The following is a 24,581-nucleotide window of genomic DNA, read 5'->3' on the forward strand; positions in this document are numbered from 1 at the left end:
GTCTCCGCTTGGTTTCCCCGATGTAGAGGAAGCCACACCGGGTACAGAGGATGCAGTATACCACATTGGCAGATGTGCAGGTGAACATCTGCTTGATGTGGAAAGTCTTCTTGGGGCCTGGGATGGGGGTGAGGGAGGAGGTATGAAGATACATGTTGAGAATCCAGGATTTAGAAGTCAGAGTAAGTACCTAGCAACTTGAGGTTGCTGCTGACTGCAAACTACCTTCATGTTGGGCACCAGGCGACAACATCTCAGGGCATGCTGCATGAGCCACAGGCACCCCATGTCCATGAATATTGGCATCTGAAATGTGTCAGCTTTTGGCATCTTTCTGATCTACTTACAGTACGCTTCTGCAGTTCAGGCCGGTGACTGTCATTGTAATGCTGCAGTGACAACAAGGAGACTGTGCTGACATACCTAGGACATGGATTGGACCAGGCTGTATCTCTAGGCTGTTTGTTGCCATAGCATTCACTCACACTAAGCCTACCTGGATGCTGACAGCATCTCAGCCTTGCACTGTCTTGCCTTTTACGCTTTGCCCTCTCAGCCAGAGATATTACTCCTGTCTTGCCTTTCCATTTAGCAGACACAGACACAAAGCCAGGGAACTTGTCATGGTTGCCAGTAGGCCTCAGTCAAGTGAAGAGGAATAGCCATCAGTCAGGGGATTATGGCACAGCAAGTCAAGGGTAGCCTCCGATACCAGTCCAGGTGCTTGAACATGGTCATTGAGCTGCTTGGGTGGTCAAATCAGGATGCTGTTCATTTAAGTGGTGAGGAGCTAGATGTCAGGCAGCTCAGCACTTGTCATGACTCTATTGGGTGCTGCTTTCCTCCCGAAATGAGAGAGATGCTGGCATTATGGGACTTAAAAGTGGGTGGAACAGCAGCTGCCTTTGGTGCAGGTAGGGAGTTGACCCAAGTGAATGACTAAGCAGCTCGTAGGGCATGCAGGGTTAGTGGTGTAGGAGGTGGGGGTGGGTGATAGCGAGTGAGGGGAAAATGTTGCAGGCAGTAGTGAGCATGGTGGACCATGAACCTTGGTTGGAGGTGGGTACAGGAGCAGAGATAGAGTAACTGTGAGATATCAGAGAGAAGGTGGTGGCACTTATGCTGGTGGAGTGGAGACAGTCATTTACCTTCTTCCTCCAGTGCTTGGCAATTGTCCAGACAGCTGAGACTGCACTGATGAAGGTGGCAGCCTCAGAAATGATCTGGCATTGAGGCCTCTACTGCTGGTCCTAGGGCAAGAGGATGTCTTACATTTGCACCGCCCCATCCATCAGGACATGCAGGGCGCCTCTAGACTGACAGCACCTTTCTGGGAGCATAATGGGCTTTTAAAGATAGCACAGATACAAGGAATATGGTCTTTCAGTGGATATCCACTGAGTGGTGAGTTGTTTCGGGACCACTGTGTGGTAAGGTAGGGATAGAATTGAATGAGAAAGACATTGTAAGGGATGGTAGGCAGTTAATGAGACAAGTTTGGTAAGATACAGTGAGAAATTTCATCAGGTTTCGCACTAAGCCTACCTGAAATCCCTCTGAGACACACGATGCAACTTGCACTCAGCCCAAAAACCATAAGATTGGGCCCACAGAGTGTAATTCCTGAGTTTTGGTCCATTAATTTAATTGGTTGGAAAATTGAGGTCTGTGTAACTGTACAGAGTTATAGGCGATAGCCTAGTGGTATTATCGCTGGACCCAGATAATGTTCTGGGAACCTCTGATTCGAGTTCCGCCACGGTAGATGGTAGAATTTGAATTTTTAAAAAAATTCGAAATTAAGAGTCTAATGATGATCATGAATCCATTGTCGATTGTGGAAAAACCCATCTGGTTCACTAATGTCCTTTAGGGAGGGAAACTGCCATCCTTACTGGTCTGGCCTACATGTGACTCTAGACCTGCAGCAATGTGGTTGACTCTTAACTGCCTCTGGGCAATAAATGCTGCCTGGCCAGTGAGGCCCTCATCCTGTGAATAAATCCAAAAAAAAATTACCTGTTTCTACCTGTTACTCCACCTTGTATTTTTGATTTTCTCAAAAATGCACCATGTGTACAACATATCAAACATTATCCTTTTCAACCTGGATGTTGAGATTAATTCACGTTGGTAGTGTGCCAAAGAAACAAATCATCCAGAAGCAGTTTGTTCAAAATGTGTAAAAACAGAATTTTTTGGATAAACTCAGCAGGTCTGGCAGCATCTGTGGAGAGAGGAATAAAGTTGGGTCATATTGGACTTGAAATATTAACTTTGTTTTTCTCCCCACAGAAGCTGCCAAACCTGCTGAGTTTCTCTGGCACTTTCTGTTTTTATTTCAGATTTCCAGCATTGGCAGCCTTTTGCTTTTATTTGCTCAAAATACACAGCTATTTGTAGGTCTCTGATGTCTTAAGTTAGCTCTGCAAGATTTTGTGTAATTATGCATTAGAAGGGGTTGATGTGGGTTTTACATTTGATCAAGTGCTGTCCAGTTGTTCTTTATTCAGATTGAACAAAACAGAAATTAGTAAATTGATCACTCAGGTGATTGGAGAGCCTGGTCAAAAGATTCTTTCTGCCTTCCTCCAAAAGGTGCACAGGAAGTTTATTTCCATGACTTCCTAAAGAACATTCAATAGTTTGTTGTACCGGTTTTGATAATAAACTATATTTACATAAATATGAATGAATACAATGCAAAACAATTCAGAGGCAAAAGATTTCCTAGATATTGGCTTCCTGTCAAAACAGGAAATGAAGCAAAGGAATTCTGGTTCAATAGTTCTGTTTAGTGAAATTATCTAAATTTATCACAATGGTAAATGAGCTTTCAGCTTATCTACAATTAGAGGAATACACAAAGGAGATGTCATTTGAACTACTTGTTAAATCTTTAAATATCTTCTGGTAGTTCCTTTTATCCAGTACAATAAATAGTATTTCATTTTTACTTGAACAATTCTGTTTCTTCCTGCCTGTTCCGGTGCCCTTTATATTTCGTGGCTGCTTTCAGTTCCAGAGGCTGGAAGAGAGATTACTTAGAACTGTAATCTCCTCCATCACAGGACCTCAGTACCATTTAATGGATCAGCCAGTAAGAGGCTTCTGGCCAAAGAACAAAAATTACAGATACTTGCCATCACCATTTTCTCAGCATGAGATATCCTGAAAAGCTGTTAACTGACAACTGGCAAAACACATCACACATTGTTTTGACTGCTCAGCTCTAAACTTGACTGTGATTTTGAGTTGCATTGTGTTTTTTTCCCTTCTGATTGCATCTTTGGAAGTGACGTGGAATGATATACTAGTTAGGGGTGCTATATAAATGCAGGTTGTTTTAAATGTTTTTAATTGTTTGCAGCCTCTTTATTGTATTGCACGGTTGTTTTAAGATTGCGGGGCAATTTAAAGGGGGCATTCATTGTATGTAATCTGTTTGTTACGCAGCACACCATGTTCCAAATTATTGTGCTGCAGAGCACCCATGTAGCCAAGAGTCATAAAGAGTTATGGTAATAAAGAGTCAGACCAAATCATTGTAATTCAGGTTCAGTGTTCATTTAAGTTGAATGAAAGGGCTAGAAAAATATAGTGCAGCACATCTATTTTGTAGTTTCTCTGTCACCTGCTCTAGAAATATGACCTTTTAGTCATCCACAACCACAAATGATGATAGGAATATTGTTGTAGATTAGAATTTTGCTGACTAATCATTTTGATATTTAATTATCTTGATAGTCTCACCAGTATCCAAATATTGAATGAAGTTAACAGTTCTGAAAGATTGCAAATAAATGTATGTTGAGTATTTCACACCTCAATCGTGTTTATAATGTTTATAACACTAATCTTGGTGACACGAATGGCTTGCTGACTTTATCCAAGAAAGCCTAAGCCATAGAGACCACAAAGAGGCTTGGATCAATCTCCCATTTGTTCTGTTTTATCCGATCACAGACAGATCAGTATTAGACATGTTTCACTTGGTTTAACCCTTGCTGTGAGGAACGTAGGAACAGGAATAGGCCTTTTAGCCCCTTGAGCCTGTTCAACCATTCAGTAAAGTGAAGACCGATTTACAACTTCTGTCTGATCCAATTTTCTTGATACCTTTGGATGACAAAAATCAATCAATCTCAGTAGACACTGAGTTGAAACCTTTCATCTTGCACTCATCTATCTTAAGGTGCAAGGAACAGACTTGGAAAAAATAGCACCACTTGTGCAACGTGAGTAGGGGTGCTCGTGGGCTGGGCTAACATTGGCATGAAGACACAGCAGGAACAGCTGACTGTCAGTTTAGTTCTCAGATTTGGCAGGTACATTCTGATTAATCAGGGTACTGCCATGGGATTGCAGCTGAGATTGACGGTCTCCAAGACACTACTTTTCCCCCTGGGAACGACGTAATGTATATACTAATTCCTTTTGCTTCCATAAAGATGGTCCTGTGTGTTTGTGTATGAAGGTTGTAGCTTGTGCAAATGTATTGCAGTGTGAGCCAACTGATAATTGGTTATCCAGTGTAATTTGTAGCACAGTCAGGGTTATTTAAAAAACATCCAATAGCAGAATGACGAGTAATTTTAGGTATAGTGCCCTGAGCTTTGCAAGTGAGACCTGGTTGAGCATGCCGCTGCTAGGAATGATCAACAGAATGTGTTGTTTGATACAGTGCGCCCATTGTTGAGATGTACAACCTATACAATAGGCATCACACCAGCACTGCAAATCCTATATCACATTTCTCATTTGCGTGGTAGGCAAAACAAAACGTCTTTTTGGCTTGTTGGCAGCATTCCATTATTGGAGAAAATCACTGGTGTTTTTACTGCAAAGTAACAGTGAGAGAGAGACAGCTTTGTTTGTTCATGTTTTTGAGAGAGCTTCCATGTCCAAGGTAATCTGAGATAGACTTAGCACCATTATAGGTCAGATTTGGTGGCCATTGGCCTTTTCATGAGTTCTGCAATATATACAACAAGTGACAAACTGGTGAGGGCAATGAATGTCATGCAGGATAGTTTTCATATATTCGATCTCCGCATCATTCTTATCCTGTGAGGAGATGGCTAGGGCCCTATTCACAAGGTAGCAAACAAGGTTGATCTAGCAGTCCATGGAACGGTAGGAATCCTAACAATCTCAACTGTTCTCCAGTGAGTGTATGCCTTCAGTGGCTAGTGGTAGAGAACAGATTTCTCAGATTTAACAGATTTCTCACCTAATACATTGAGAAAATGGAGCTCATTTGATTGCTTTGTTTCAGTGGTAAATTGGAGGAGGTTACTGGTCATTCTGTAAGTGGACCTCCAGCAACAAGTGGTGACAGTGATGAAGGGTATTGAGCAAGGGAGCTGAGCAGTTGTCCGAGACCTCCACCAGCAGCTAAGAATGGTGAGGGAGGGCAGCTGAGCGGTTGAATGGATTCTGGCTGGACAAAGAAAGGGTATCTTTGGTGGTGAGAGGGCTAATGGGAAGGGAGGGGACTGAGACAAAGAAATTCCTCAGCCCGATCATGTACATAGTGTAAATAGTTCCTTGTTTATCCTTAATTTCCCTTCCTGTTTGTCATGACTTGCTGCTGGTTGTATCTAATAAAATGAAAATCCTAGCCTTAGTATTGATTCTTCACCTTTACAAACGCCTCACTGTCCCAACCCCGTCCCTTTTCAAGAGCACTGTTGACCTTGGTGGGATAAATACTTATGCATTGGTAGTTTGTTAACTAAATCTGACTCAATATTAATTCTAAAATAGACGGCTCTAGGGCATGAGAACTGAAATCTTGTCCTCAGGGTTCGGAAGGACTCACATTGACAATGAAGTAGGACGACCCCACTGCAGCATCCATTGGAACCAAGGGTCATGTTTTGCAAATGGTGGGCAACTAATTGGAGGTGGCTGCTGTCAGAACTGCACCTGGAAGAAGAGGACAACGTGGAAGGATTTAGCCCTCCCCAACCAACCAAGCAAGTAGGGTGTGGGGGGTAATTGGGCCAATCAGACAGGCTTCTGTTTGTGTGTGATAGGTTTCAGTGAGGGCCAGCAGCCTTATTGGGGCAGTCTGGCCTGGGCCAATGTGTGCCCAACTAGGAGAGTTATAGAGTTGTGATAGCACTGAAAGGCCCTTTGGCTCATCATGTCTGCACTGGTCATCAAACATCCATCGATTCTCATTGCTTTTTCCAGCGCTTGCCGCATAGTCTATGGTGTTTCAAATGCTCATCCAAACATTTCTTAAATGTCTTGAGGGTTTCCAGCTCTGTCAACCTTTCGAGCAGTGAGTTCCAGACACCCACAATCCTCTGAATGAAAAATCTTTTCCTCAAATCCCCCTTAAGCCATACCTTAAAACAATGTTCTCTGGTTACTGACATCTCTCCAAAGGGGAAAGGTTTTTCCCTATCTATGCCCTCTTCTCCCTATTTATGCCCCTCAGAATGTTGTGCATTTCAGTCAGATTCCCCGTCAGCCTTCTGACTGCTAGGAATTAGCTGGCAGTTTCTCCACATGACAGGGGCCCCACTCATTGCTGGTCAAACACCAGTGGCTCTGGAATGTGGCCCTTAATTGGTCCCTTGGCCACCTTTTTCGTTAAGGGCAGGATGGCATGGCAATGAAGAAAATGGCAGGGACGCCATTGCCTGCACTCCCCAGAGTGACCAAGAATCTTACACACTTACTGCCTGCCATTGACATGTTGGAAGAATTGGCAAGCTGACACTTAGCAAGTTTGACCACATTAGGAACACTCCTGCCTGGTTATCAAGTGCCTGAGTGGAACTCTTATCAAGTATTTCTGGCTCACCAACATGGATACTACCAACTGGATCACAGGACCTCGCCAATGCTGTCAGTACCCCATTTAAAATAAACAGATTACCGCTGATGTTAAGCAAAATCTATGCTGCAAAACCTTTACAGAGTTGTGATGGAAATGATATAATTTTCCACTGGCAAGAATGTTAAATTGCACATTTAAACATGTGTCACTGTGAGCAAGACGTTACACGTGCTTATATTTATAATATATACCATTTACTAAGGAAACGTGCAACTGTTTGAACTGTAGTTGCTTGCTGGGTTACTGGCTTGTTCATAGAATATTGAATAGAATGACTTTGTGTCTAATGACCTAGTGATTATACTGCAGCTGCTCTTTATCTGAAACTCTTCATTAAGTGTGTGTCAGGACCCTCAGCTGTAGCTGTGATAGTTGTCCGAATCATGCCCAATTACAAATCCATTCAACCATAAACTCTGAAGAACATTCATCCCACACCCAACTCCCCTGCCCTATCCCTGAAACCCTACATTTCCCATGGCTAATCTACCTAGCTTGCACATCTTTTGACTGTGGGAAGTTACCGGGAGCACCTGGCAGAAACCCACGCAGACACGGGGAGAATGTACAAACTCCACACAGACAGTCACCCAAGGCTGGAATCAAACCCGGGTCCCTGGCGTTGTGAGGCAGCAGTGCTAACTACTGAGCCACCATGCCAGTGTGACTTGAAATTCTGGCATTAAATTAGCAATGTCTGAAGGCTTATGACTTAAATTAAGTATTTGGCATTGGATATTGGGTTTTGTATTGTAAGATAAAAGTACAGAACTAGATAGCATCTGTAAGAGGATAATTGTGAGCCAGAGGGACAGAGTAGAATCCCTGGATGCTAGTTACCTCTAGCCACCTTGAAGTGTTTTTTTTTAAAGCTTTTCTTTATACATTGTTTACTTGACTGAAATTGGGAAGATATGTAGTGCTGTTGCCTACAGCGCTATTGCCATTAATCTGTCGCTAAATACATGCCCTTCATAGTCAGGTGAAAGAGCTGAGTTGCCATGTAATAAAGAAACTTAATTAACTGTTTACTGCGCCAAACATATCTGTCTGAAGTTTAACATTCTGTCAACCAACTATTGAGAAGGTTTCTACTGTATAATCCCGTTCATCATAAAATTATTTTAGTTGCAAGTATTGAGTTAGGGAAAAATAAGGGAGGCTCAGTTGGATAGTGTCCAAAGTACCAATTTGATTTTGTGATGTGATTTAACTTAAGTCTGCTAAATGTGCTTTAGACATTGTCAGCTCCTTGCTCAATAAAATGATTTCAGCATGTAACAAATACTAAATGAAATAGCAAGAACTGCAGATGCTGGAGTCAGAGTTGATACAGTGCGGAGCAGGAGGAACACAGCAGGTCAGGCAGCATCAGAGGAATGGGAGGGTCGATGTTTCGGGGTCTAGGCCCGAAACATCGACTTTCCTGCTCCTCTGATGCTGCCTGACCTGTTGTGTTCCTCCTGCTCCGCACTGTATCAACAAACACTGAATGCATTATTAATTGGCTGCACCCATCCGCAGGGGGCCCAGAGTCATTTTGGCATTTGCTGACAACACTTAAAGTTAGCTTGCATCTTTTAATGGGAAGCTGCATTGTGGCTAGAGCCAGGTGTTGACAGGAATTGTAGCTGACTTGGAAAAGAGTGAAGGATGGCACAACATTGGGGAGAGTGAGCTTCAATTCTGCACTAGAGGTTTCGGTGAAGGAGGTGAAAAGAAGGAGAGCTGTTTTCTAAGTGCATGGGGCTAGCTGAAAACACAGTGGGAGAAGATTACTGTGGTCAGACCCTGATGCCAAACCCAGAGGATCTGGTAGAGTACCACAAGGGATGCAATGATCTCAAATGTGTGGTCACAGTCACTGAAATGATTTTCAAATATCATATCCTTCCAAATGCACAACTAGCCTCAAACACCACTGAATCACTACACCCTGCCACTGCAACACTTTTTCTATTAACCAAGACACAGAATGACATTTATAGTCTTTATTGCACATTCACTGATTTAGCATTACTGTATAGTTCACACACACATCTCACAGCTTGCATATATTGCCAACTATTCAACCATGTCACCCGAATAGATTGCACAGCACTCGCACACTTCCCACATTCTTGAAGACAAGATGGTGTATAGTCAATAGCAGCAGAAACTAATTGGAGGGCCAGGCATTCCTGCACATTTAGAATTAGAATTAGATTTTGTTGTCACATGTATTCACATACATGAGTACAGTGAAAAGTGCTTCATCTTGGGTACAAAGGTACCTAAGGTACCAAAAGTACAAATTCCTTGCTTCATCTTAGGTACAAAGGTACCAAGGTACAAAATCTTAGGTACGAGGTAGAAAAATAAAGAAACAAAGTTTAAAAGTTAAACATCACAGTCATTTTTAGTATTAAGTAGAGGGGATAGTGCTGGTATCGTTGGGCAGATGTGCCAATATGTAAAATGTGGAGGTCAGATTAGATGTGGAATCTATCAATGGTGAGAAATGGCATGAGTGCTGCTAGAGAAGGGCCAAAAATAATGGAGATTTCAGGCTGTTGGAGGCTGAAGTCGCATATGGACTCCACTCAGGGGATTTAGATGAGGCCTTTGATGGGGTAGTCTACAGAAAAAGTATTGCCAGGTAGGCACAACAGCATGCTTGGTGTGTTAGGAAACCTTCAAAGGGAAGACATGCAATTATTATCCATGGAGGAGTGCAACACCAACTCAGTACAGAGATTTCTAGAGCTTTGGAATTGCATCCTTTCCAGCATGATAATGGTGACCAGCTCCATGTAAGCACATTTGGACCCAACTATGATGCAGCATCTAATGGCCTTTGTTGCAGTTTCTGTTACAGCACAAGTAACAACCATCCAATGTTGCACTGGATACTCAAGTCAGCTTCCATCATTACTGTGGTTTACATTGTGCAAAATGGACTTTCAGGATCCATTCACCAATCTGTGCTTCACTATTTTATAATCCAGGCATTGGTTCCATTTAGCACAGGTCTGCTGTCCTCTCGAGGAGGAAAAATTTGTTTTCCCACACTTGATACTCTGCCATTGCCTTGTTGTTCCCTGGCAACCAGGCCAGACTTGCTGTCATGCTCCAATGAGGCTGCAATGTGGCTGTAACAAGTGGCAGATCTTACTGAGGACTTCCTTTCACTCTTGATTCAGGTAGATAAATTACTCCGTCAACAACCTTAGCAAAATGGTTTCATTCTGACAGCTCTTCTCCCCACTCCCTTTTCCAACAACTTATCCTGATCTGTGCAACTTCAGTTCATTTTCCCAGCCATGCTGTATTCTAACGAGAACACCGTGGCTAAAAAGAACAGATTTGACAGAAGCCTTGAAATCAGCAAAGAAAAAATCCTTTACCACCTGCTACTCCACTGCCTCTAGAATTTTGCAAGTTGAAAAATCTCTATAGAAAACCAAAAACTTGTAGAATGATAGCAACAGTCAAAAAATATGAACCGATAACTAGAAGGCCTGATGGGAGATCCTGCTACTGAATGTATGTTCACTTCTGTAAGGCCCCAAGAGAATGATAAATGGAATGTTCAGCTCACAAATGTCTTGCTGGTGTCAATTCAGCATTAAATTCTGATTTACCTCATGATTTGCCCACTCTACACATTATGTGCAGTGACCCCTGCCAGAGAAATGCCCTCACCAATATGGCATATTCGTGCAAATAGCCCAACAAATATACACCCATGCCACAGCCACTGTTTTCAGATTTCTGCAAGTCTTTGTGGCACCTAAAAAAGGGTGCTCATGAATCCACTTTCTCAGATATATATTTTGAGTAGCTTATTTTTTTCTCATGTTGTGTTAGCAACATGGACAAATTATATCTGTAGGCATTTTCAAGACTTCTGTTAGTGCCAATGTCTGATTGATTAGCCAGCAAATGGAAGCCTCACCAATTATCTATTTTCAGTCAAGACAATGGAGTTGGAAAGATGCCAAAACTTCCTCACAGCAGGGACCCTGCAAACATTTGTTAAGGCCAACAATCATTCTAGGCTTTCCTAGGCCAGAATCTGAAGTTCCAAAACATTGCTGGCAATTCTCCCATGATATGGACTTCTCTGAGCTTAACTTGTGTTTGGGATAATTGGAAGTTTCTTTGAACAAGAATACCTGCACATACAATAAAATGGTTATTATCCCTCCAAAAATCTCTCTGCTTCTCCATGCTGCTTTAAATTTCTCCATAAAATCTACTACTTTGGCTAAGCCTATTCTCAGATTTCTTTATTTGGCTGAATGTAGAAATTTGCCTGATAATACTGCTGTTTAGTTCCTTGGGATTTTTTTCACTGTTACCTGTACTTTATAAATTGAACTGAAATACTGCTTTGGTTACATCATTCAGTTGATACTGTTGCTTACGTCACCATCACACAAACTCTAAAGCTATGCTCATTTGGTCTTTTGCAGGTCGTGTCGGCCAAGCAGTTGCTGTTCGAGCCAAAATCTTTGGGTTTAATATAATATTTTATGATCCATACTTGCCTGATGGTATTGAGCGATCTCTAGGCGTACAGAGAGTTTATACCCTGCAAGATTTGCTGTACCAGAGTGACTGTGTGTCATTGCACTGCAACCTGAATGAACACAACCACCATCTTATTAATGACTTCACCATCAAACAGGTAATACTACTTTTATCCTGGCTGTAGGCTCGCACACACGTTGGAGTTTTCTTAGTTTCTAGTTTTAATTTACAAATGAAAAATAATACAACATCAGGGAGAAGGTAGCTATCCCTATTGCACACATACAACTGTCACAGCTAAAACTAATAGCATTGATATCTCTTGCCCCCCCTGTGGTCATTTCCTCCAATTAAAAGCTGAAAAATTAGCGTAATCCAGTCCATTGCAGAGGGGAATATTTGTGCCAGTGTTTTACATTTACTCTGTTCCATAGTTCTTGATATTAAAAAGAGACTCGCTTTTATGTAGTGTTTTTCATAACCAGACTTCTCAAAGTACTGTACATCTAATGAAGTACTTCTGAATGTAGTCAGTGTTATGAAAGAAATGTGGCAGCCAATTTGCTGACGGCAAACTCCCACAAAAAGCTAGGTGATAATGAGGGGACAGTCTGTTTTTTGTGATGTTGAATGAGGGATAATTATTGGTCAGGACATCAGGGAGAACTCGCCTGCACTACTTCAATGTGATAGAGAATGAAATGGCAAAAACTTGCCATGTGGCAATCTTATAGTCTTGGTTAGATCATTGTTGATGCCGCAGGGCAAGAAGGAAGATCAGCAGATCAAATTTCTTTGCTGTGTCCTGTGACCTTGTCTTGGCAACAAGTTTGAAATCAACATTCTAAGAGGATTAAGGAAGAGTCACATATTTACATCTTCATAGCAGACAATGGGATTGAGTCCAATGGAGAGAAAGTATCTTGTAAATAATAAAGAGGAGAATAACAATTATTTACAATGTGTTTGAAGATGTTGACGTGTCAGTTTTCATTTTTTGCAATTTCTCTTTCCTTTGTTTTATTTGCTTTTTAATTTAACAAATTTTCTTAATGAATGCCATATTTTAATGGAAAAATATCAAATAACGAGTGTATTTATTCTGACAATATAAAAACATAAGAAATATGAGCAGGAGGAAGCCATTTAGTATCTCAAGGCTGATCCACCATTCAGTAAGATCATAGGTGATCTGATCGGGGCCTTTAACCCCATTTTCACATCTGCTCCCTCATAACCTTTGACTCCCTTGTAGATGGAGAATATGATAAAGTCAATTTTAAATATATTGCATGACCCAGCCTTCACAGCTCTTTGGGTAGATAATTGCAATGGTTAACAACGCTTGGAGAGAGGAAATTTCTTATTATTTCTGTTTTAAATGAGAGACCTCTTTTATTTTGAAACTGCAATCCCAAGTTCAAAATGCCTCCAAAACTAGAAAAACCTCTGTCTAATCTATCAAGCTCCCTCAGAATCCTGTAGATTTCAACAAAATAACTTCTCATTCTTGTAATCTACCATGAGTATTGGATCAACTTGCTCAAACTTTCCTCCAAAAAAAAACCCCTTCATCTCAGGAATCAATCTATTGAAAGTTCTAAACTATTTCCAATGTAAGTATATCCCCTCCTCAAATATGAGACCAAAAATGTATGCTTAAAGAATAAAATTTGTGATATTTTTAAAAATTGCATTGCTATGGGCTTGTTTCTTCCAAAAAAGAGGTGTTTCTGGGACAGTGAACAGAATGCAGATAGTATCTGTATTCCACTAATTGAGTTGCAATAATCTATAAATTGAAATTGCCAACTTGGTGATTACTGGTTTAGCTGTTGCTGCCTGAGTTCTGCCAGAACCATACCACCGGGGCTATGTTATTCACAAAAAGGTATTTTGTTCCCTGTGTTCTATTCACACTTAACGCATAATTAGGATATTTTGCATCTAGTGACTTTTTTTGCCTTTTGTTATCCTTTTCTTTCAGATGATATTGACTTCTGCAATGTGTACATTAATTCCCAAATGGCATTTGGTAATGTGCCACCCCCCACCAACTCTTAGAGGCAGAGTCTGGTCCTATCTGCAAATCTCTTTTTTAGCAAGAACAAAGATGCTCCATCCCAACAACTTCCTTTTCTTCCTTCTGGCCCCAGCACCAGTGAACACCCATTGCTGTGTCATGGAACCATAGCTGTCAATCCACTGAATTAGTTTAAATTCTCAGAGCTGACTTCTTTTTGAGTTACATTTTTAACCAGTTTTACAGTGGGTTTGGTAGAAACTATTGTTGTAAATCAAATTTATTTTCATAACACATTTTTGGTTGTACGGAAAGATCTGGACCATACCAGACTGAATCTGGAATTTCGCTCAAAAATGACTGCAGAGTTGCAATGTTCAGAGAGATGTGGCAGTGTCTGTATTTTAAACCAGCTGAGGTCGAGTAGGTTGTTCCACACTGAAGGGCCTCTCTTGTAATGATTCCATTACACAGTGTGTGCAATTATTTTAGCCTAACTCTTTATTATTGTGTGTAAAGTTGAAGCATAAATAAAGCCTCGCAGTAGATGTTACAGAATTTCTACTGACCACAGATGTCCAAAACATTTTTTTCCCCTGTGAATTTGGTTTGTTTTATATGAAACTGCAATTTGTTTGACTTGTTTATTTTAAAGTTGTCAAGGAATTGTCATGACATTTCTGAATATCTTCTGTGGGGTATTGCATTTTGCCCTGACTGACTCCAGAAATGATGTGAAGGTAATAGAGTAAGAACAAAACTCTTCTTTCTTCTTCTTGTTTGGTCCATAGATGAGACAGGGAGCATTTTTGGTAAACACAGCCCGAGGCGGATTGGTTGATGAGAAGGCTTTAGCTCAAGGGCTGAAAGAGGGAAGGATACGAGGTGCTGCTCTCGACGTTCACGAGAGTGAACCTTTCAGGTAAGATACAACCACAGGTCAACAAGCTCCAGACCTTATATGGAAGGTGCAGTATGACAACGCGTATAGTGAAATGCCATTATAATCCTCAGAAGCCCAACATTACATTGATATTCTGTGAAATGGTTGTCAAATAGCACCATGGTGGCAACAGACAAAGTTTGCACAAACACAAGTAATCTGTATTTTAATATTTTAGAAGCTGTAGCAAACCAATGAATTATGATGTGGCCAGTGAATCAGTTGAAGTGTCACAAAAAAAAACCTTTGGTGTTTCGCTGTTGTGAATTTGTAATGTGACTTAGTTAAATAACAGAGGAATCTGGGTGTCATTAATTTGAATCACAAAGTTAAGATGCAAGTACTGCAAGTAATTAGGAAGGCCCATGGACTATTGACAAGAGGGACGGAATGCACAAGTAGGGAGGTCATACTATAGCTGTACAGGGCATTGGTGAGACTTTACCTGAAATATAATTTTAGTCTCCTTACTTATGGGGAAATACCTGCACTGAAAATAGCTCCGAGAAGGTCCTCCAGGCTGATTCCTGAAATGTAAACATTTTTTCATCAAGAAAAGCTGAGCAGATTGGGCTCATCCTCATTGGCATTGAGAAGAATGGTGGTGATCTTTTGAAACTTAGAACATTCTGAGGGAACTTGGCAAGGTAAGTGCTGAGAGGTTGGGCAACTTTAGAACTTGGGAGCACTGTTTCAAATGTCTCCCATTTAAGCTGGAAATGAGAAATAGACAATCCTTACCTAAAAAGTGGGGAGAATGTGGAACTCAAGCACAAGAGTGGTTGAATCTAACAGTGGGAAGCCAGACAAGCAATAATTTGTATATTCCCTCTTGTTGCAGTTTTACCTTTGGAAGTCAGTATACTGATGTGTTCATCATCACTCTCATTTTAAACAGTATTGAGGGAAAATAAATTTTAAATTAGCTCAACAAAACAAAGGAATACTGAAGAGTGCTAATTGCTTGCAATTATTTCTTTTTAAAGGGACTGCAGATATCAGACTCTTTCCCAATACGTTATCTTGCACCTAGTAGTTAGGATTTTTATTTTGCCAATGGAGTATGGGAGATTTGTTTATAATGAATTAACTAAACACTATATTCATAGATTGTAAGCTGAAGGATTGCATTATAATATGTGTGTATATATCGTTGCGTAATACAAGTAACTATAAACACAGACACACAATCTTTGGTATTTGTGCATTCTTTCCCATCTGAAGAAGGTGACCCAGATACAAAAGGTAATGTTACTATGCAGCCGCATCACTGAACAAATGAGTTAGTGAGATTGGAGAAGAGAGCCCCAAATTCCAAAGATAGCCTAAGAAAATCAAACTGTATCCCTCCAGAAAATCTCAGAAAAGAGTCCTTGAAAACAACAATGTTTTGAAGCTTCCGCACAGGAAAAGTAAAAGCTGCCACCCAGAAAGGAGGGGTAGCAGTTCTGATCTGAAATTGAAGAAGTCTGGTGAGTCATGAAGGCTGTGAAATTCTTGGTGGAAAAATGAGGTGCTGCTCCTTGAGATTCTCTTCAGTGTCATTAGAATAGTGCAAGATGCCAAGGACACAGCCCCCACATAGCAGTGGGCAGAAAATTCAGATGGCAGGTGGATGCCAAGATGCACCACCAGTGGCATAATATGCTGTCAACCCATGACCCTTGATGCTCCACGAGGATCCAGTTTAGAGATCATCAGACTGGCCTTGAACAAAATATGTCATTCGACACATTTAAGGCACAGAACAAGAAACTGATTACTGTCATTTCATAGCGATATATTTTTTTAATTGTTTGTCTTTTAGAAACCTTATTTCTAATACTAGGCTCTCAACTTCTAAGAAAACAACATAGCACTTAATTCTCTCTGAAAAAGTATTCACATGATTGCGTGATTTTCTGGGTCTTTTGTTGATAGTTATTTTTTGACTACTGATTCATGCTTAGGAAGGTTCATTGCTGTTTCTTGGTTGCGGTACTCTACACCCCTCTATTTGGAATTTATTGCTGTTTCATGAAAGTAAAATCTGATCTAATGATGTGAAAATGTTGTGTATTCTTTCAAAATGATATTTGAGATGTATTAACTGCAAACTACTTTTTGTAAATTTCCTCCATGCTTTTCATGGTGAATCATGAAATATGTTCTTTATAAAGATAAGAACAAGACATTAAATATTCCAAAAGTAATAGTCTTTTATAAGACTGAAGACATCTATACTTTCAAACATACATGTCTTAGTTACTGGCTCTGATATTTGAATTGTGAGTGGGGGCTGGAATAGGACTTGAACAAGGAACGCTCCACATACCCCATGAAGAGACAGGCATAACTGGGGCCCATGTGGGTACCCATGGCCACCGCTCTGACCTGAAGAAAATGAGATGAGTTGAAAAAGAAGTTGTTGAGGGTAAGGATGAGCTCGGCCAAGTGGAGGAGGGTGGTGGCTGGTGGGGGTGGTTCAGGTCTTTGCTCCAGGAAGAACCGAAGAGCTCTGAGACCCTCCTGGTGGGGGATGGATGTGTACAGAGATTGCACGTCCATGGTAAAGTGGAGGCAACTGGAGCCTGCAAACTGGAAATTTTGAAACCGGTGTAAAGCATCAGAGGAATCAAGAATGTACATGGACAGGGATTGGACCAGGGGAGAGAAGACTGAGTCAAGGTAGGAAGAGATGGGTTCTGTGGGGCAGGAGCAGGCTGAAGCAATAGGTCTGTCCAGGCAGTCCTGTTTGTGGATTTTTGGAAGGAGGTCGAAGCGAGCTGTGTGAGGCAATGGTGGCGGGGGTTAGGGGTGTGGTCACCAGATGAAATGAGGTCAGTGATTCTAGTTGATACAATGGCCTGATGTGCCATGGTGGGTCATGGCCCAGGGGAAGGTAGGAGGAGGCATCTGAAAGCTGCTCTGAGCCTCTGTAATGTCGAGGTCAGTACGCCAGACTACAACAGCCCCACCCTTACGAGCAGGCTTAATAACAAAGTCAGGGTTGGATCTAAGTGCACAAAGTGCAGTCAGTTCGGAGGGAGATAGGTTGGATTTGGTGAGAGGGGCAGAGAAATTGAGGTGACCAATATCACGTCGATAGTTCTCAATGAACAGATCAAGTGCAGGTAAAAGGTCAGAGGGAGGGGTCCAGGTAGAGGGAGAGTATTGGAGCTGCGTAAAGGGGTCTGTGCAATGAGGAGAGGACTCTTGCCCAAACAAATGGGCACAGAGGTGAAGACAGGGAAAGAAGAGTTCAACACCATGTCTTGCCCAAAATTCATTAAAGTGGGGGCACAGAGGGATAAAGCTGAGGCCTTTGCTGAGTACAGAACATTCAGCATCGGAGAGCGGAAGGTTAGGAGGGATGGTGAGTACCTGACAGGAGTTGGGATTAGGGGAGGGGATGGAGTCTGAGAGAAGGGGAGGAGAGGAAGGTTCCAGAGGGCCCTGGGTATCTCTGAGTTGTTGCATCTTGTGGGCCTTGATATCTGAAAGGAAATGAAAAGGTTTCTTGTTAGCACGACGTATGAGCTGGAGCATGAAGTGGAACTGCAGAGTGGTGCAACCCTGAGCCAGTGTGTTGCGAAGCTGTTGGAGAGAAAGGCTGAGAGTGTGCATGTAGTGCTGCATGGCACTGAGTGTGGATCTCAGGATGCAGCGAGAGCAGCTGTCTGTGGAATGTTGAACATCACGGAGATATCTGTGATCCTGGGAGGATTCAAAACACGAGGGATAAAACGTCAGTTAGAATCCACATGGGGTGAGTCTGAGCCGGAGGCAGTCACTGAGGAATGTGATACGGCTGTGGAAACGAGTTTTAGCAAATACCTGGTCAAACACCAGGAGTGACAGTGAAATGAATGTTGGTGGGCAAGAAGAAAGATCGTAATGGAAATCCCGTCAGAGAGAGGAGCAGAACTTATTCAAGGTGGGCATGCCTAGAAGAGATGTGATAATGAGTTAAATACTAAATAAAAACCGAAAGAACTGTGGATGTTGTAAATCAGGAACAAAAACAGAAGTTGCTGGAAAAGCTCAGCACGTCTGGCAGCATCCCCCACCTCTGACCTCACCCCTTCGCTTCCCTCCTGCAACAACGATAGGGTTCCCCTTGTCCTTACCTACCATCCCACCAGCATCCACATCCATAAGATCATCAGACGCCATTTCCGCCACCTTCAGTGAGATGCCACCACTAGACACGTATTCCTGTCCCCTCCCTTGTCCACCTTTCGCAGGGACCGTTCCCTCTGGGACACCCTAGTCCATACTTCCTTCACCCCCAACACCCCCCCCCCCCCCCACAGCCCCACGGCACCTTCCCCTGTAACCAGCGAAGGTGCAACACCTGCCCATTTATTTCCTCCGTCCCCAGTATCCAAGGGCCCAAACGTACCTTCCAGGTGAAGCAACACTTCACCTGCACTTCCCAGAATCTAGTCTACTGCATTCGCTGCACACAATGCAGTCTCCTCTACATTGGGGAAATGAGGAGTAGAATGGGTGACTGCTTCACAGATCATCCACGTTCCGCTCGCAAAAAAGATCCTGAGCTTCGAGTGGCCTGCCACTTTAACGCACCACCCTGTTCCCTGGCCTACATCTCTGTCTCTGGCTTGCTGCAGTGTTCCAGCAAAGCCCAACACAAGCTGGAAAAACAACACCTCATTTTCCGCTTGGGGACCCTATAGCCCTCTGGACTTAATATCGAGTTCAATAAACTCTCCCATGTCCTAGACCCCTGCCCCACACACCAGGCCTTGTTACCACATAGCCTGCCATTACACACTGCCTATTGTTAGTCACTTACAGTCCCCATTAATAGCTATTTACCTTCCCAGCCAGATTGTTATCAACTCCTTTGTCTATCCAACTGCTCTTCTCTTTCTTCGGGCTCTTTGCTTTATCCTATCGTTTACTCCCTACCCCGTTCCCCTCCCTATTTTCTGCATATTAACCAATGATTCACAGCTTCCATCAGTTCTGAGGAAGGATCACTGGACCCAAACGTTAATTCTGATATTTTTTGTTTCAGATGCTGCCAGACCTGCTTAGCTTTTCCAGCAACTTCTGTTTTTGTTCCTGATTTACAGCATCCACAATTCTTTCAGTTTTTATTTTGAGTTAGCCCTCATTGTTTTGTACAACTCCAGTTAAGGTTTTAACGTGTAATTTGTATTCTAACATTGCCACATCAGTTTGATATTGTATTCAGATTTCAGCTGTGACATTTAGTGCTAACCATTACTTCATATTCCTTAAAAATATTCTAGAAATTTGAGCAAGGTACCTCTGTGTCACATTACAGAATTCTTTTATGTGGGGTTGGCGCAAAGATGATGCAGTCAACTCTTTTGTTAAAATATACATATTGGAGGAGAGGTGGACAAGTTGAGGAATGGAAGAAGAGACCAGGCATAGTCTGGTGATGAGGTGAAGCTGATGATGGCAGGGGTAGTAAGCATATTTGATCCCAGTGGTTTTTAGGCAGGCAGACACATTGTCAGAGGGGTGGGTCTTTACTGGGCAGTTGATTGAACTTGAAAGAAGTGCCCCTACTCATCCTGGCCAACAGCTGGTGCTGCAAAGGCACTGACCTCGTGGGCTCTGTCTTTTGCCTCCTCTAATTTGCTAGATTTTCTGAGGCGTAAAAAACCTAGCCCACCATAGCTAAAATAAAAATGTCTATAAAAATGAAGGTGCACAGCCTTATTAAAATATATAAATAACTAATCCACTTTCTGCAAGATACATAGTCCACTCCTCATCCTGCCCCTATTAATATCAGAAATTGGTAGGTTTGAGGTAGATTCCTGTTAAACAAATACGTGTTTGATCTTCTGAAAAGTTGAGAATATGTAGAAATTGACTATAGCATGCACACCACAAAATAATTTGCCAAAAGGGCATGGAACGGATGTGAAGCCTCCGTTGTACATGATATGAACCTAATGCCAGTTTCCAATGTCTACTGATCAGCTTCACCAATATAATGATGATATATCATAGAATAAACATGCACATATTGCCTGCTATATTGGACCCTTCCGTGCCGGCTTTATACTTGTCAAATGCAAACTATGTGATTAATTTTCCAGGCCTAGTACTCTTTTGAGTTTTTCGAAGCCATTTTCAATAAAGGTAATTAGATGAGCACTCGGTCCCAAATGCTGTGGCCGTGATATAAAGCATCTCGGTCTGGGGTTAGTGCTGGAATCTCCAGCACTGATGTATGCTGCAGAATCAGTTGCACCATCATCCAATTCTTACTATGGATATTGGTCACTAACTCGATGCTAACTGTGGATCCTTGCCCTCTTTAATTAGACGGGTGATCTTTACTTGGTATCAAACTGTTGGAAAGTATCATTCAGTAGGAGACAGTACAGATTCTGTTGGCAAGAGTGGAAGAAAAAGAGAACATGTTAAGACAAGGAGAGGGGAAGATGTAGTGTTGTAAGTTGATAATAGGACAGACATATTATTGGGGAGATATGCCCTCAGTGTTAGGAGGGAAAGAGACACAGTCACTTTGTGCTAGATGGGAAAAATGGAATGAGAGCAATCCAGGAGAGACCCCTTTTGGGTTGGCGAGGGGTGGGAGTGGTAACAATTAAAAGGATACAAAAGTGATAGAAATCAGTTAACTAAAATATTTAGTTCAGAGATTTTATTTGAATGGCCTAAACCTAAATGTTATTGTAATCTTTAATTTAATTCTGTACAGTTTTGCAATTCCAGAATTGTGGCAAATGTGTTATTCTATGTTTTATCACTTTAAGGATTAAAAAAGTTATTTATTCACTTGCATACATAGTTGCTCTGCTATTATAAATATTCATCCTGCTTTATAGATATTTCTTCTCTTTGTAGGAGGCTAGGGATAAGAAATGCCATGCAAGGATTTAAACCAGAGGATAATAATTTTGCCTTTGAGGCAGGGGCATTTAATTGGCTTTCTTTAGGTTGCTCCTTTTAGTGTAAATATGGACATGAAAAGTTATGATTAGAAATGGTTAACCTATAGAATCTGGCAAGTATGAGAACATTGAAGTTTCTTTTAGACAGGCAGTGTACATGGATTTTGATGTATTGTAAATGGTAAATAATGTACAGATTTGAACAATATGGTAGAACTTGTGCTTGGCCAAAATGAATGAACTACTCCCAAACAAATTGAGCAAGACGATTAAACTTAAGTAAATTCTAAAGGATGTTTGTAATAAATACATTGCATGCAGCGACACTCTGGCACGTTATTGATATAATTCACATCAGATGATCCTGTACTCGCCTTTATACTGGTTAGCACAGTGCTCAGATTTTGTTCTTAATTTGCATGTTTATAGGAGCAGCTGTTTCTATTTTCTGCATGTGGGACTCAGCAATGACCTTAAACCTCTGTACACATGTATGCTTCAGCTTTAAGTAACTGTGGGGTGTGAAACACTCATTTTTCTTTCTTTTGTCTTTAGCCAAGCACAGGTCTGGATTTAACATTAATAGTTTCCTAGCCTGACTCATCGACATGGTACTGGAGAGTATTGAACGAGTGCCACCCAGGGGAGCCATTGCCAAATAACTTTCCCTGTGATTTTAAGGCAGTATTAAACAAGCTCTTCAGATGACAGGAACAAACTGCTGAAGATCTGCTTTTGCATTTTATAGACTTTACTAAAATCTTTATAATCACTTCCAAATATTTCCAATTCTCTGTGTGCGCACAATAGTGTGCGGTACATTCCTTAGCAATTCCCTGTAAATCATAACACTCATCACTTCCAGTGCCTGCAACTTTATTTCTGAACTGGATTTTCACATTGAAGCATTGTACTTCCTTCATGCTGATAGCCTTCTCACAAATAAATGCACATTCCGCTCTTCCCATAGCCAAAGTACTTTGGTCTGTTGCAGATGAACTGTGCAAATTGCTAACCTTGTCCTTTCAATTTTTGTTGTTTTGTATGGAAAGCTGTAACTGGATTGTAGCACTTACAGGCCTATAGTGTCATTAATCAGTCATCAAGTCCTAATAGTACATTCACTGTATACTACTTCTTATAAAACAGTAAATTATACAAACCTTTTATTATAAGAGAAATAAACAGTAATTATGTTTCAGGCAGACACAAAATGACCATCACCATAATGGTCTAAATCTTGATCTAAAGTTGAATTGTAACAAAGAATATTGGGAATAATGTCTGTCTGTTATTTAATTATCCAAAATATAAATTCTTTTGTTAAGTAATTTCTCTATTCTTCTGGGAAAATAGACACCTTAGGTATAAGTGTCACCGTTAGCAATGTCCATGTAGAGACTGTAGAAAATTATTTATTTTTAGTAAATATCTTTAATCAAAACTGAAATTCATTGAAGAACTGGTATTTTAATCCAGGGTTTTACAACCTGTTATGCTGGGGATTTAATCCAAACACTGGTGTGATCGCTAACCAGCCAAAATTCCCAAATGCAAAGTTTACACCAACTGGCAAAATCAAGATTTTCTGGTTATTCTCGGGCTCTGATTTCTCCATGTGAAGATCATGATCTCTTCTGTGTACTGTGCCAGAGGATCCAGAACCTATTGTCATGAACACTAAGATTTACAAAACTGTAATGTTTCAAAATCTACCTTAAGCTCCCAGCAGAAAAGGATGTTCTGATGGTTGGTAATGGTGAATTCCTTGATGAACACCCAAGTTCTACAGATGTGCCATGTAACCTTAGGTCACCATTGGGAGAGAAACACAAATAGTAACCACTTGAGGCTTCAAGTGATCAGTTTTAGCAGCTTTCACAACTCACAGAATCAGAGAAGAAAAGCTGCTGCTGAGTCGCAGAGGGACAGAAAGTTGCTGTGTTTGAGAAGCAAGGGAACTGCTTTGTGTTAAAGATAGGATGCTTAATTTCCGTTCAAAAGAACGGGAACAGGAGAGACAGGGCTCTTGAAGATTTAAGGAATGGGAATTGTTGAGGCACAGCTTACTGCTGATAATCAACTCCGGTAAGTTTGAGTGAAGGGATTGTTGAAAAACACTGGAAGTTTCATCTTGGTTTGACAGAGGGCGGTGACCTTTTGCTGGAGAGCTGGGAGCAATTTTCATTCTGTTCTTTGATTCTGCCATTTGAGCAGTCTTAATAGTGTAGAGTAAAAACATTTCATAAGACATACTTTGGTTGTATCAGTTAGTTAATTTGAAGCGTAACTTTTTTTCTTTAGTTTCATGTATCAGTTGGTTAATTAATGTTTAATCCATGCTGATTGTAGAATACTTGCTGTAGTAAAAGTCTTAACAAATAGGATCTTATCCATCTTTCTGCTATATAATTCTGTTTATTTCTGTTCATGTCTTGGGAGTTCCTTCTAAAAGGTTATTGGTTTCTGAAGGGATAGCAACACTCAAATTTATGGAAGGAACTACTTCAGCTGAAGAGATGTGTGAATGTGGAACTTGATATTACAGTAGCTAAAGCTAATTGTATAGATCGAATTAAGGGGGAGTTAGATGAGTCCATGAGCAATAAGGGAATAGAGAATTAGTGATAGATTCAGATGAGAAAATGTTGTTTCCCTGTATATCCTATGTAATGATATTATGTTAATATATACGTACGTATTAACTACATAATTTTAGCATCTCACTGCTATTATGAATGATGGGATAGTTTAACTTCTGTAGCTGGCTCTTTCTTTGACTTGAAATTGAGATGAAGCAAACAAGAAAATTGAAAGCTAGTTCTTTTTTCCATTCATTCAGGGACTGTAGGTGTTGCTGGCTGGACCAGCATTAATTGTCTGTCCCTAATTGCCCTTGATAAAGTGGGAGTGAGCTGCTGCAGTTCACTTGGTGTAGGTAGACCCACAATGCCATTAGGGAGGAAGTTCCAGGATTTTAACCCAGTGCCACTGAACGGACAGCAATATATTTTCAAGTCACGATGGAGAGAAACTTGTAGGTTGTGGTATCCTATGTATCTGTTGCATTTGTCCTTCGGGATGGAAGTGGTCATGGCTTAGGAAGATGCTGTTGAAGCAGCCTTCGTGATTTTCTGCACTACATCTTCTTCTATGAGAAGATAAAAGCAGATAAGGAAGTTGGGAGACTGTACTAATGCCACTGTACTTGTCCTTTAGCCCATAACGGAGACAGAAATTATTGCTTTTAATGTTGTTTTTGGCCTGAGGAAACTGTGGTATTCAGTGTCAGTGTGGACAACTTTGGTAGTTTGAGTTGCATGTGCTTGCCATTTC

The 24,581-nt window shown here is 41.2% G+C and overlaps 1 protein-coding gene across 7 annotated transcripts in view; it reads left to right on the forward strand.

Moving 5' to 3' along the window:
• LOC109934160 (C-terminal-binding protein 2) overlaps nt 1-24,581 on the forward strand; it is a 271,333-nt gene that overhangs the window by 240,874 nt on the left and 5,878 nt on the right. For all 7 annotated transcript variants that reach the window (XM_048608970.1, XM_048608972.1, XM_048608971.1 and 4 more), the window contains 2 exons: nt 11,314-11,528; nt 14,186-14,316. In XM_048608970.1, the coding sequence (XP_048464927.1) occupies nt 11,314-11,528; nt 14,186-14,316 (346 nt within the window). The remainder of the gene's footprint in view (nt 1-11,313; nt 11,529-14,185; nt 14,317-24,581) is intronic.

This window comes from Rhincodon typus, chromosome 20 (assembly GCF_021869965.1).
Source record: "Rhincodon typus isolate 14 chromosome 20, sRhiTyp1.1, whole genome shotgun sequence".
In the NCBI taxonomy this organism is placed as follows: domain Eukaryota; kingdom Metazoa; phylum Chordata; class Chondrichthyes; order Orectolobiformes; family Rhincodontidae; genus Rhincodon; species Rhincodon typus.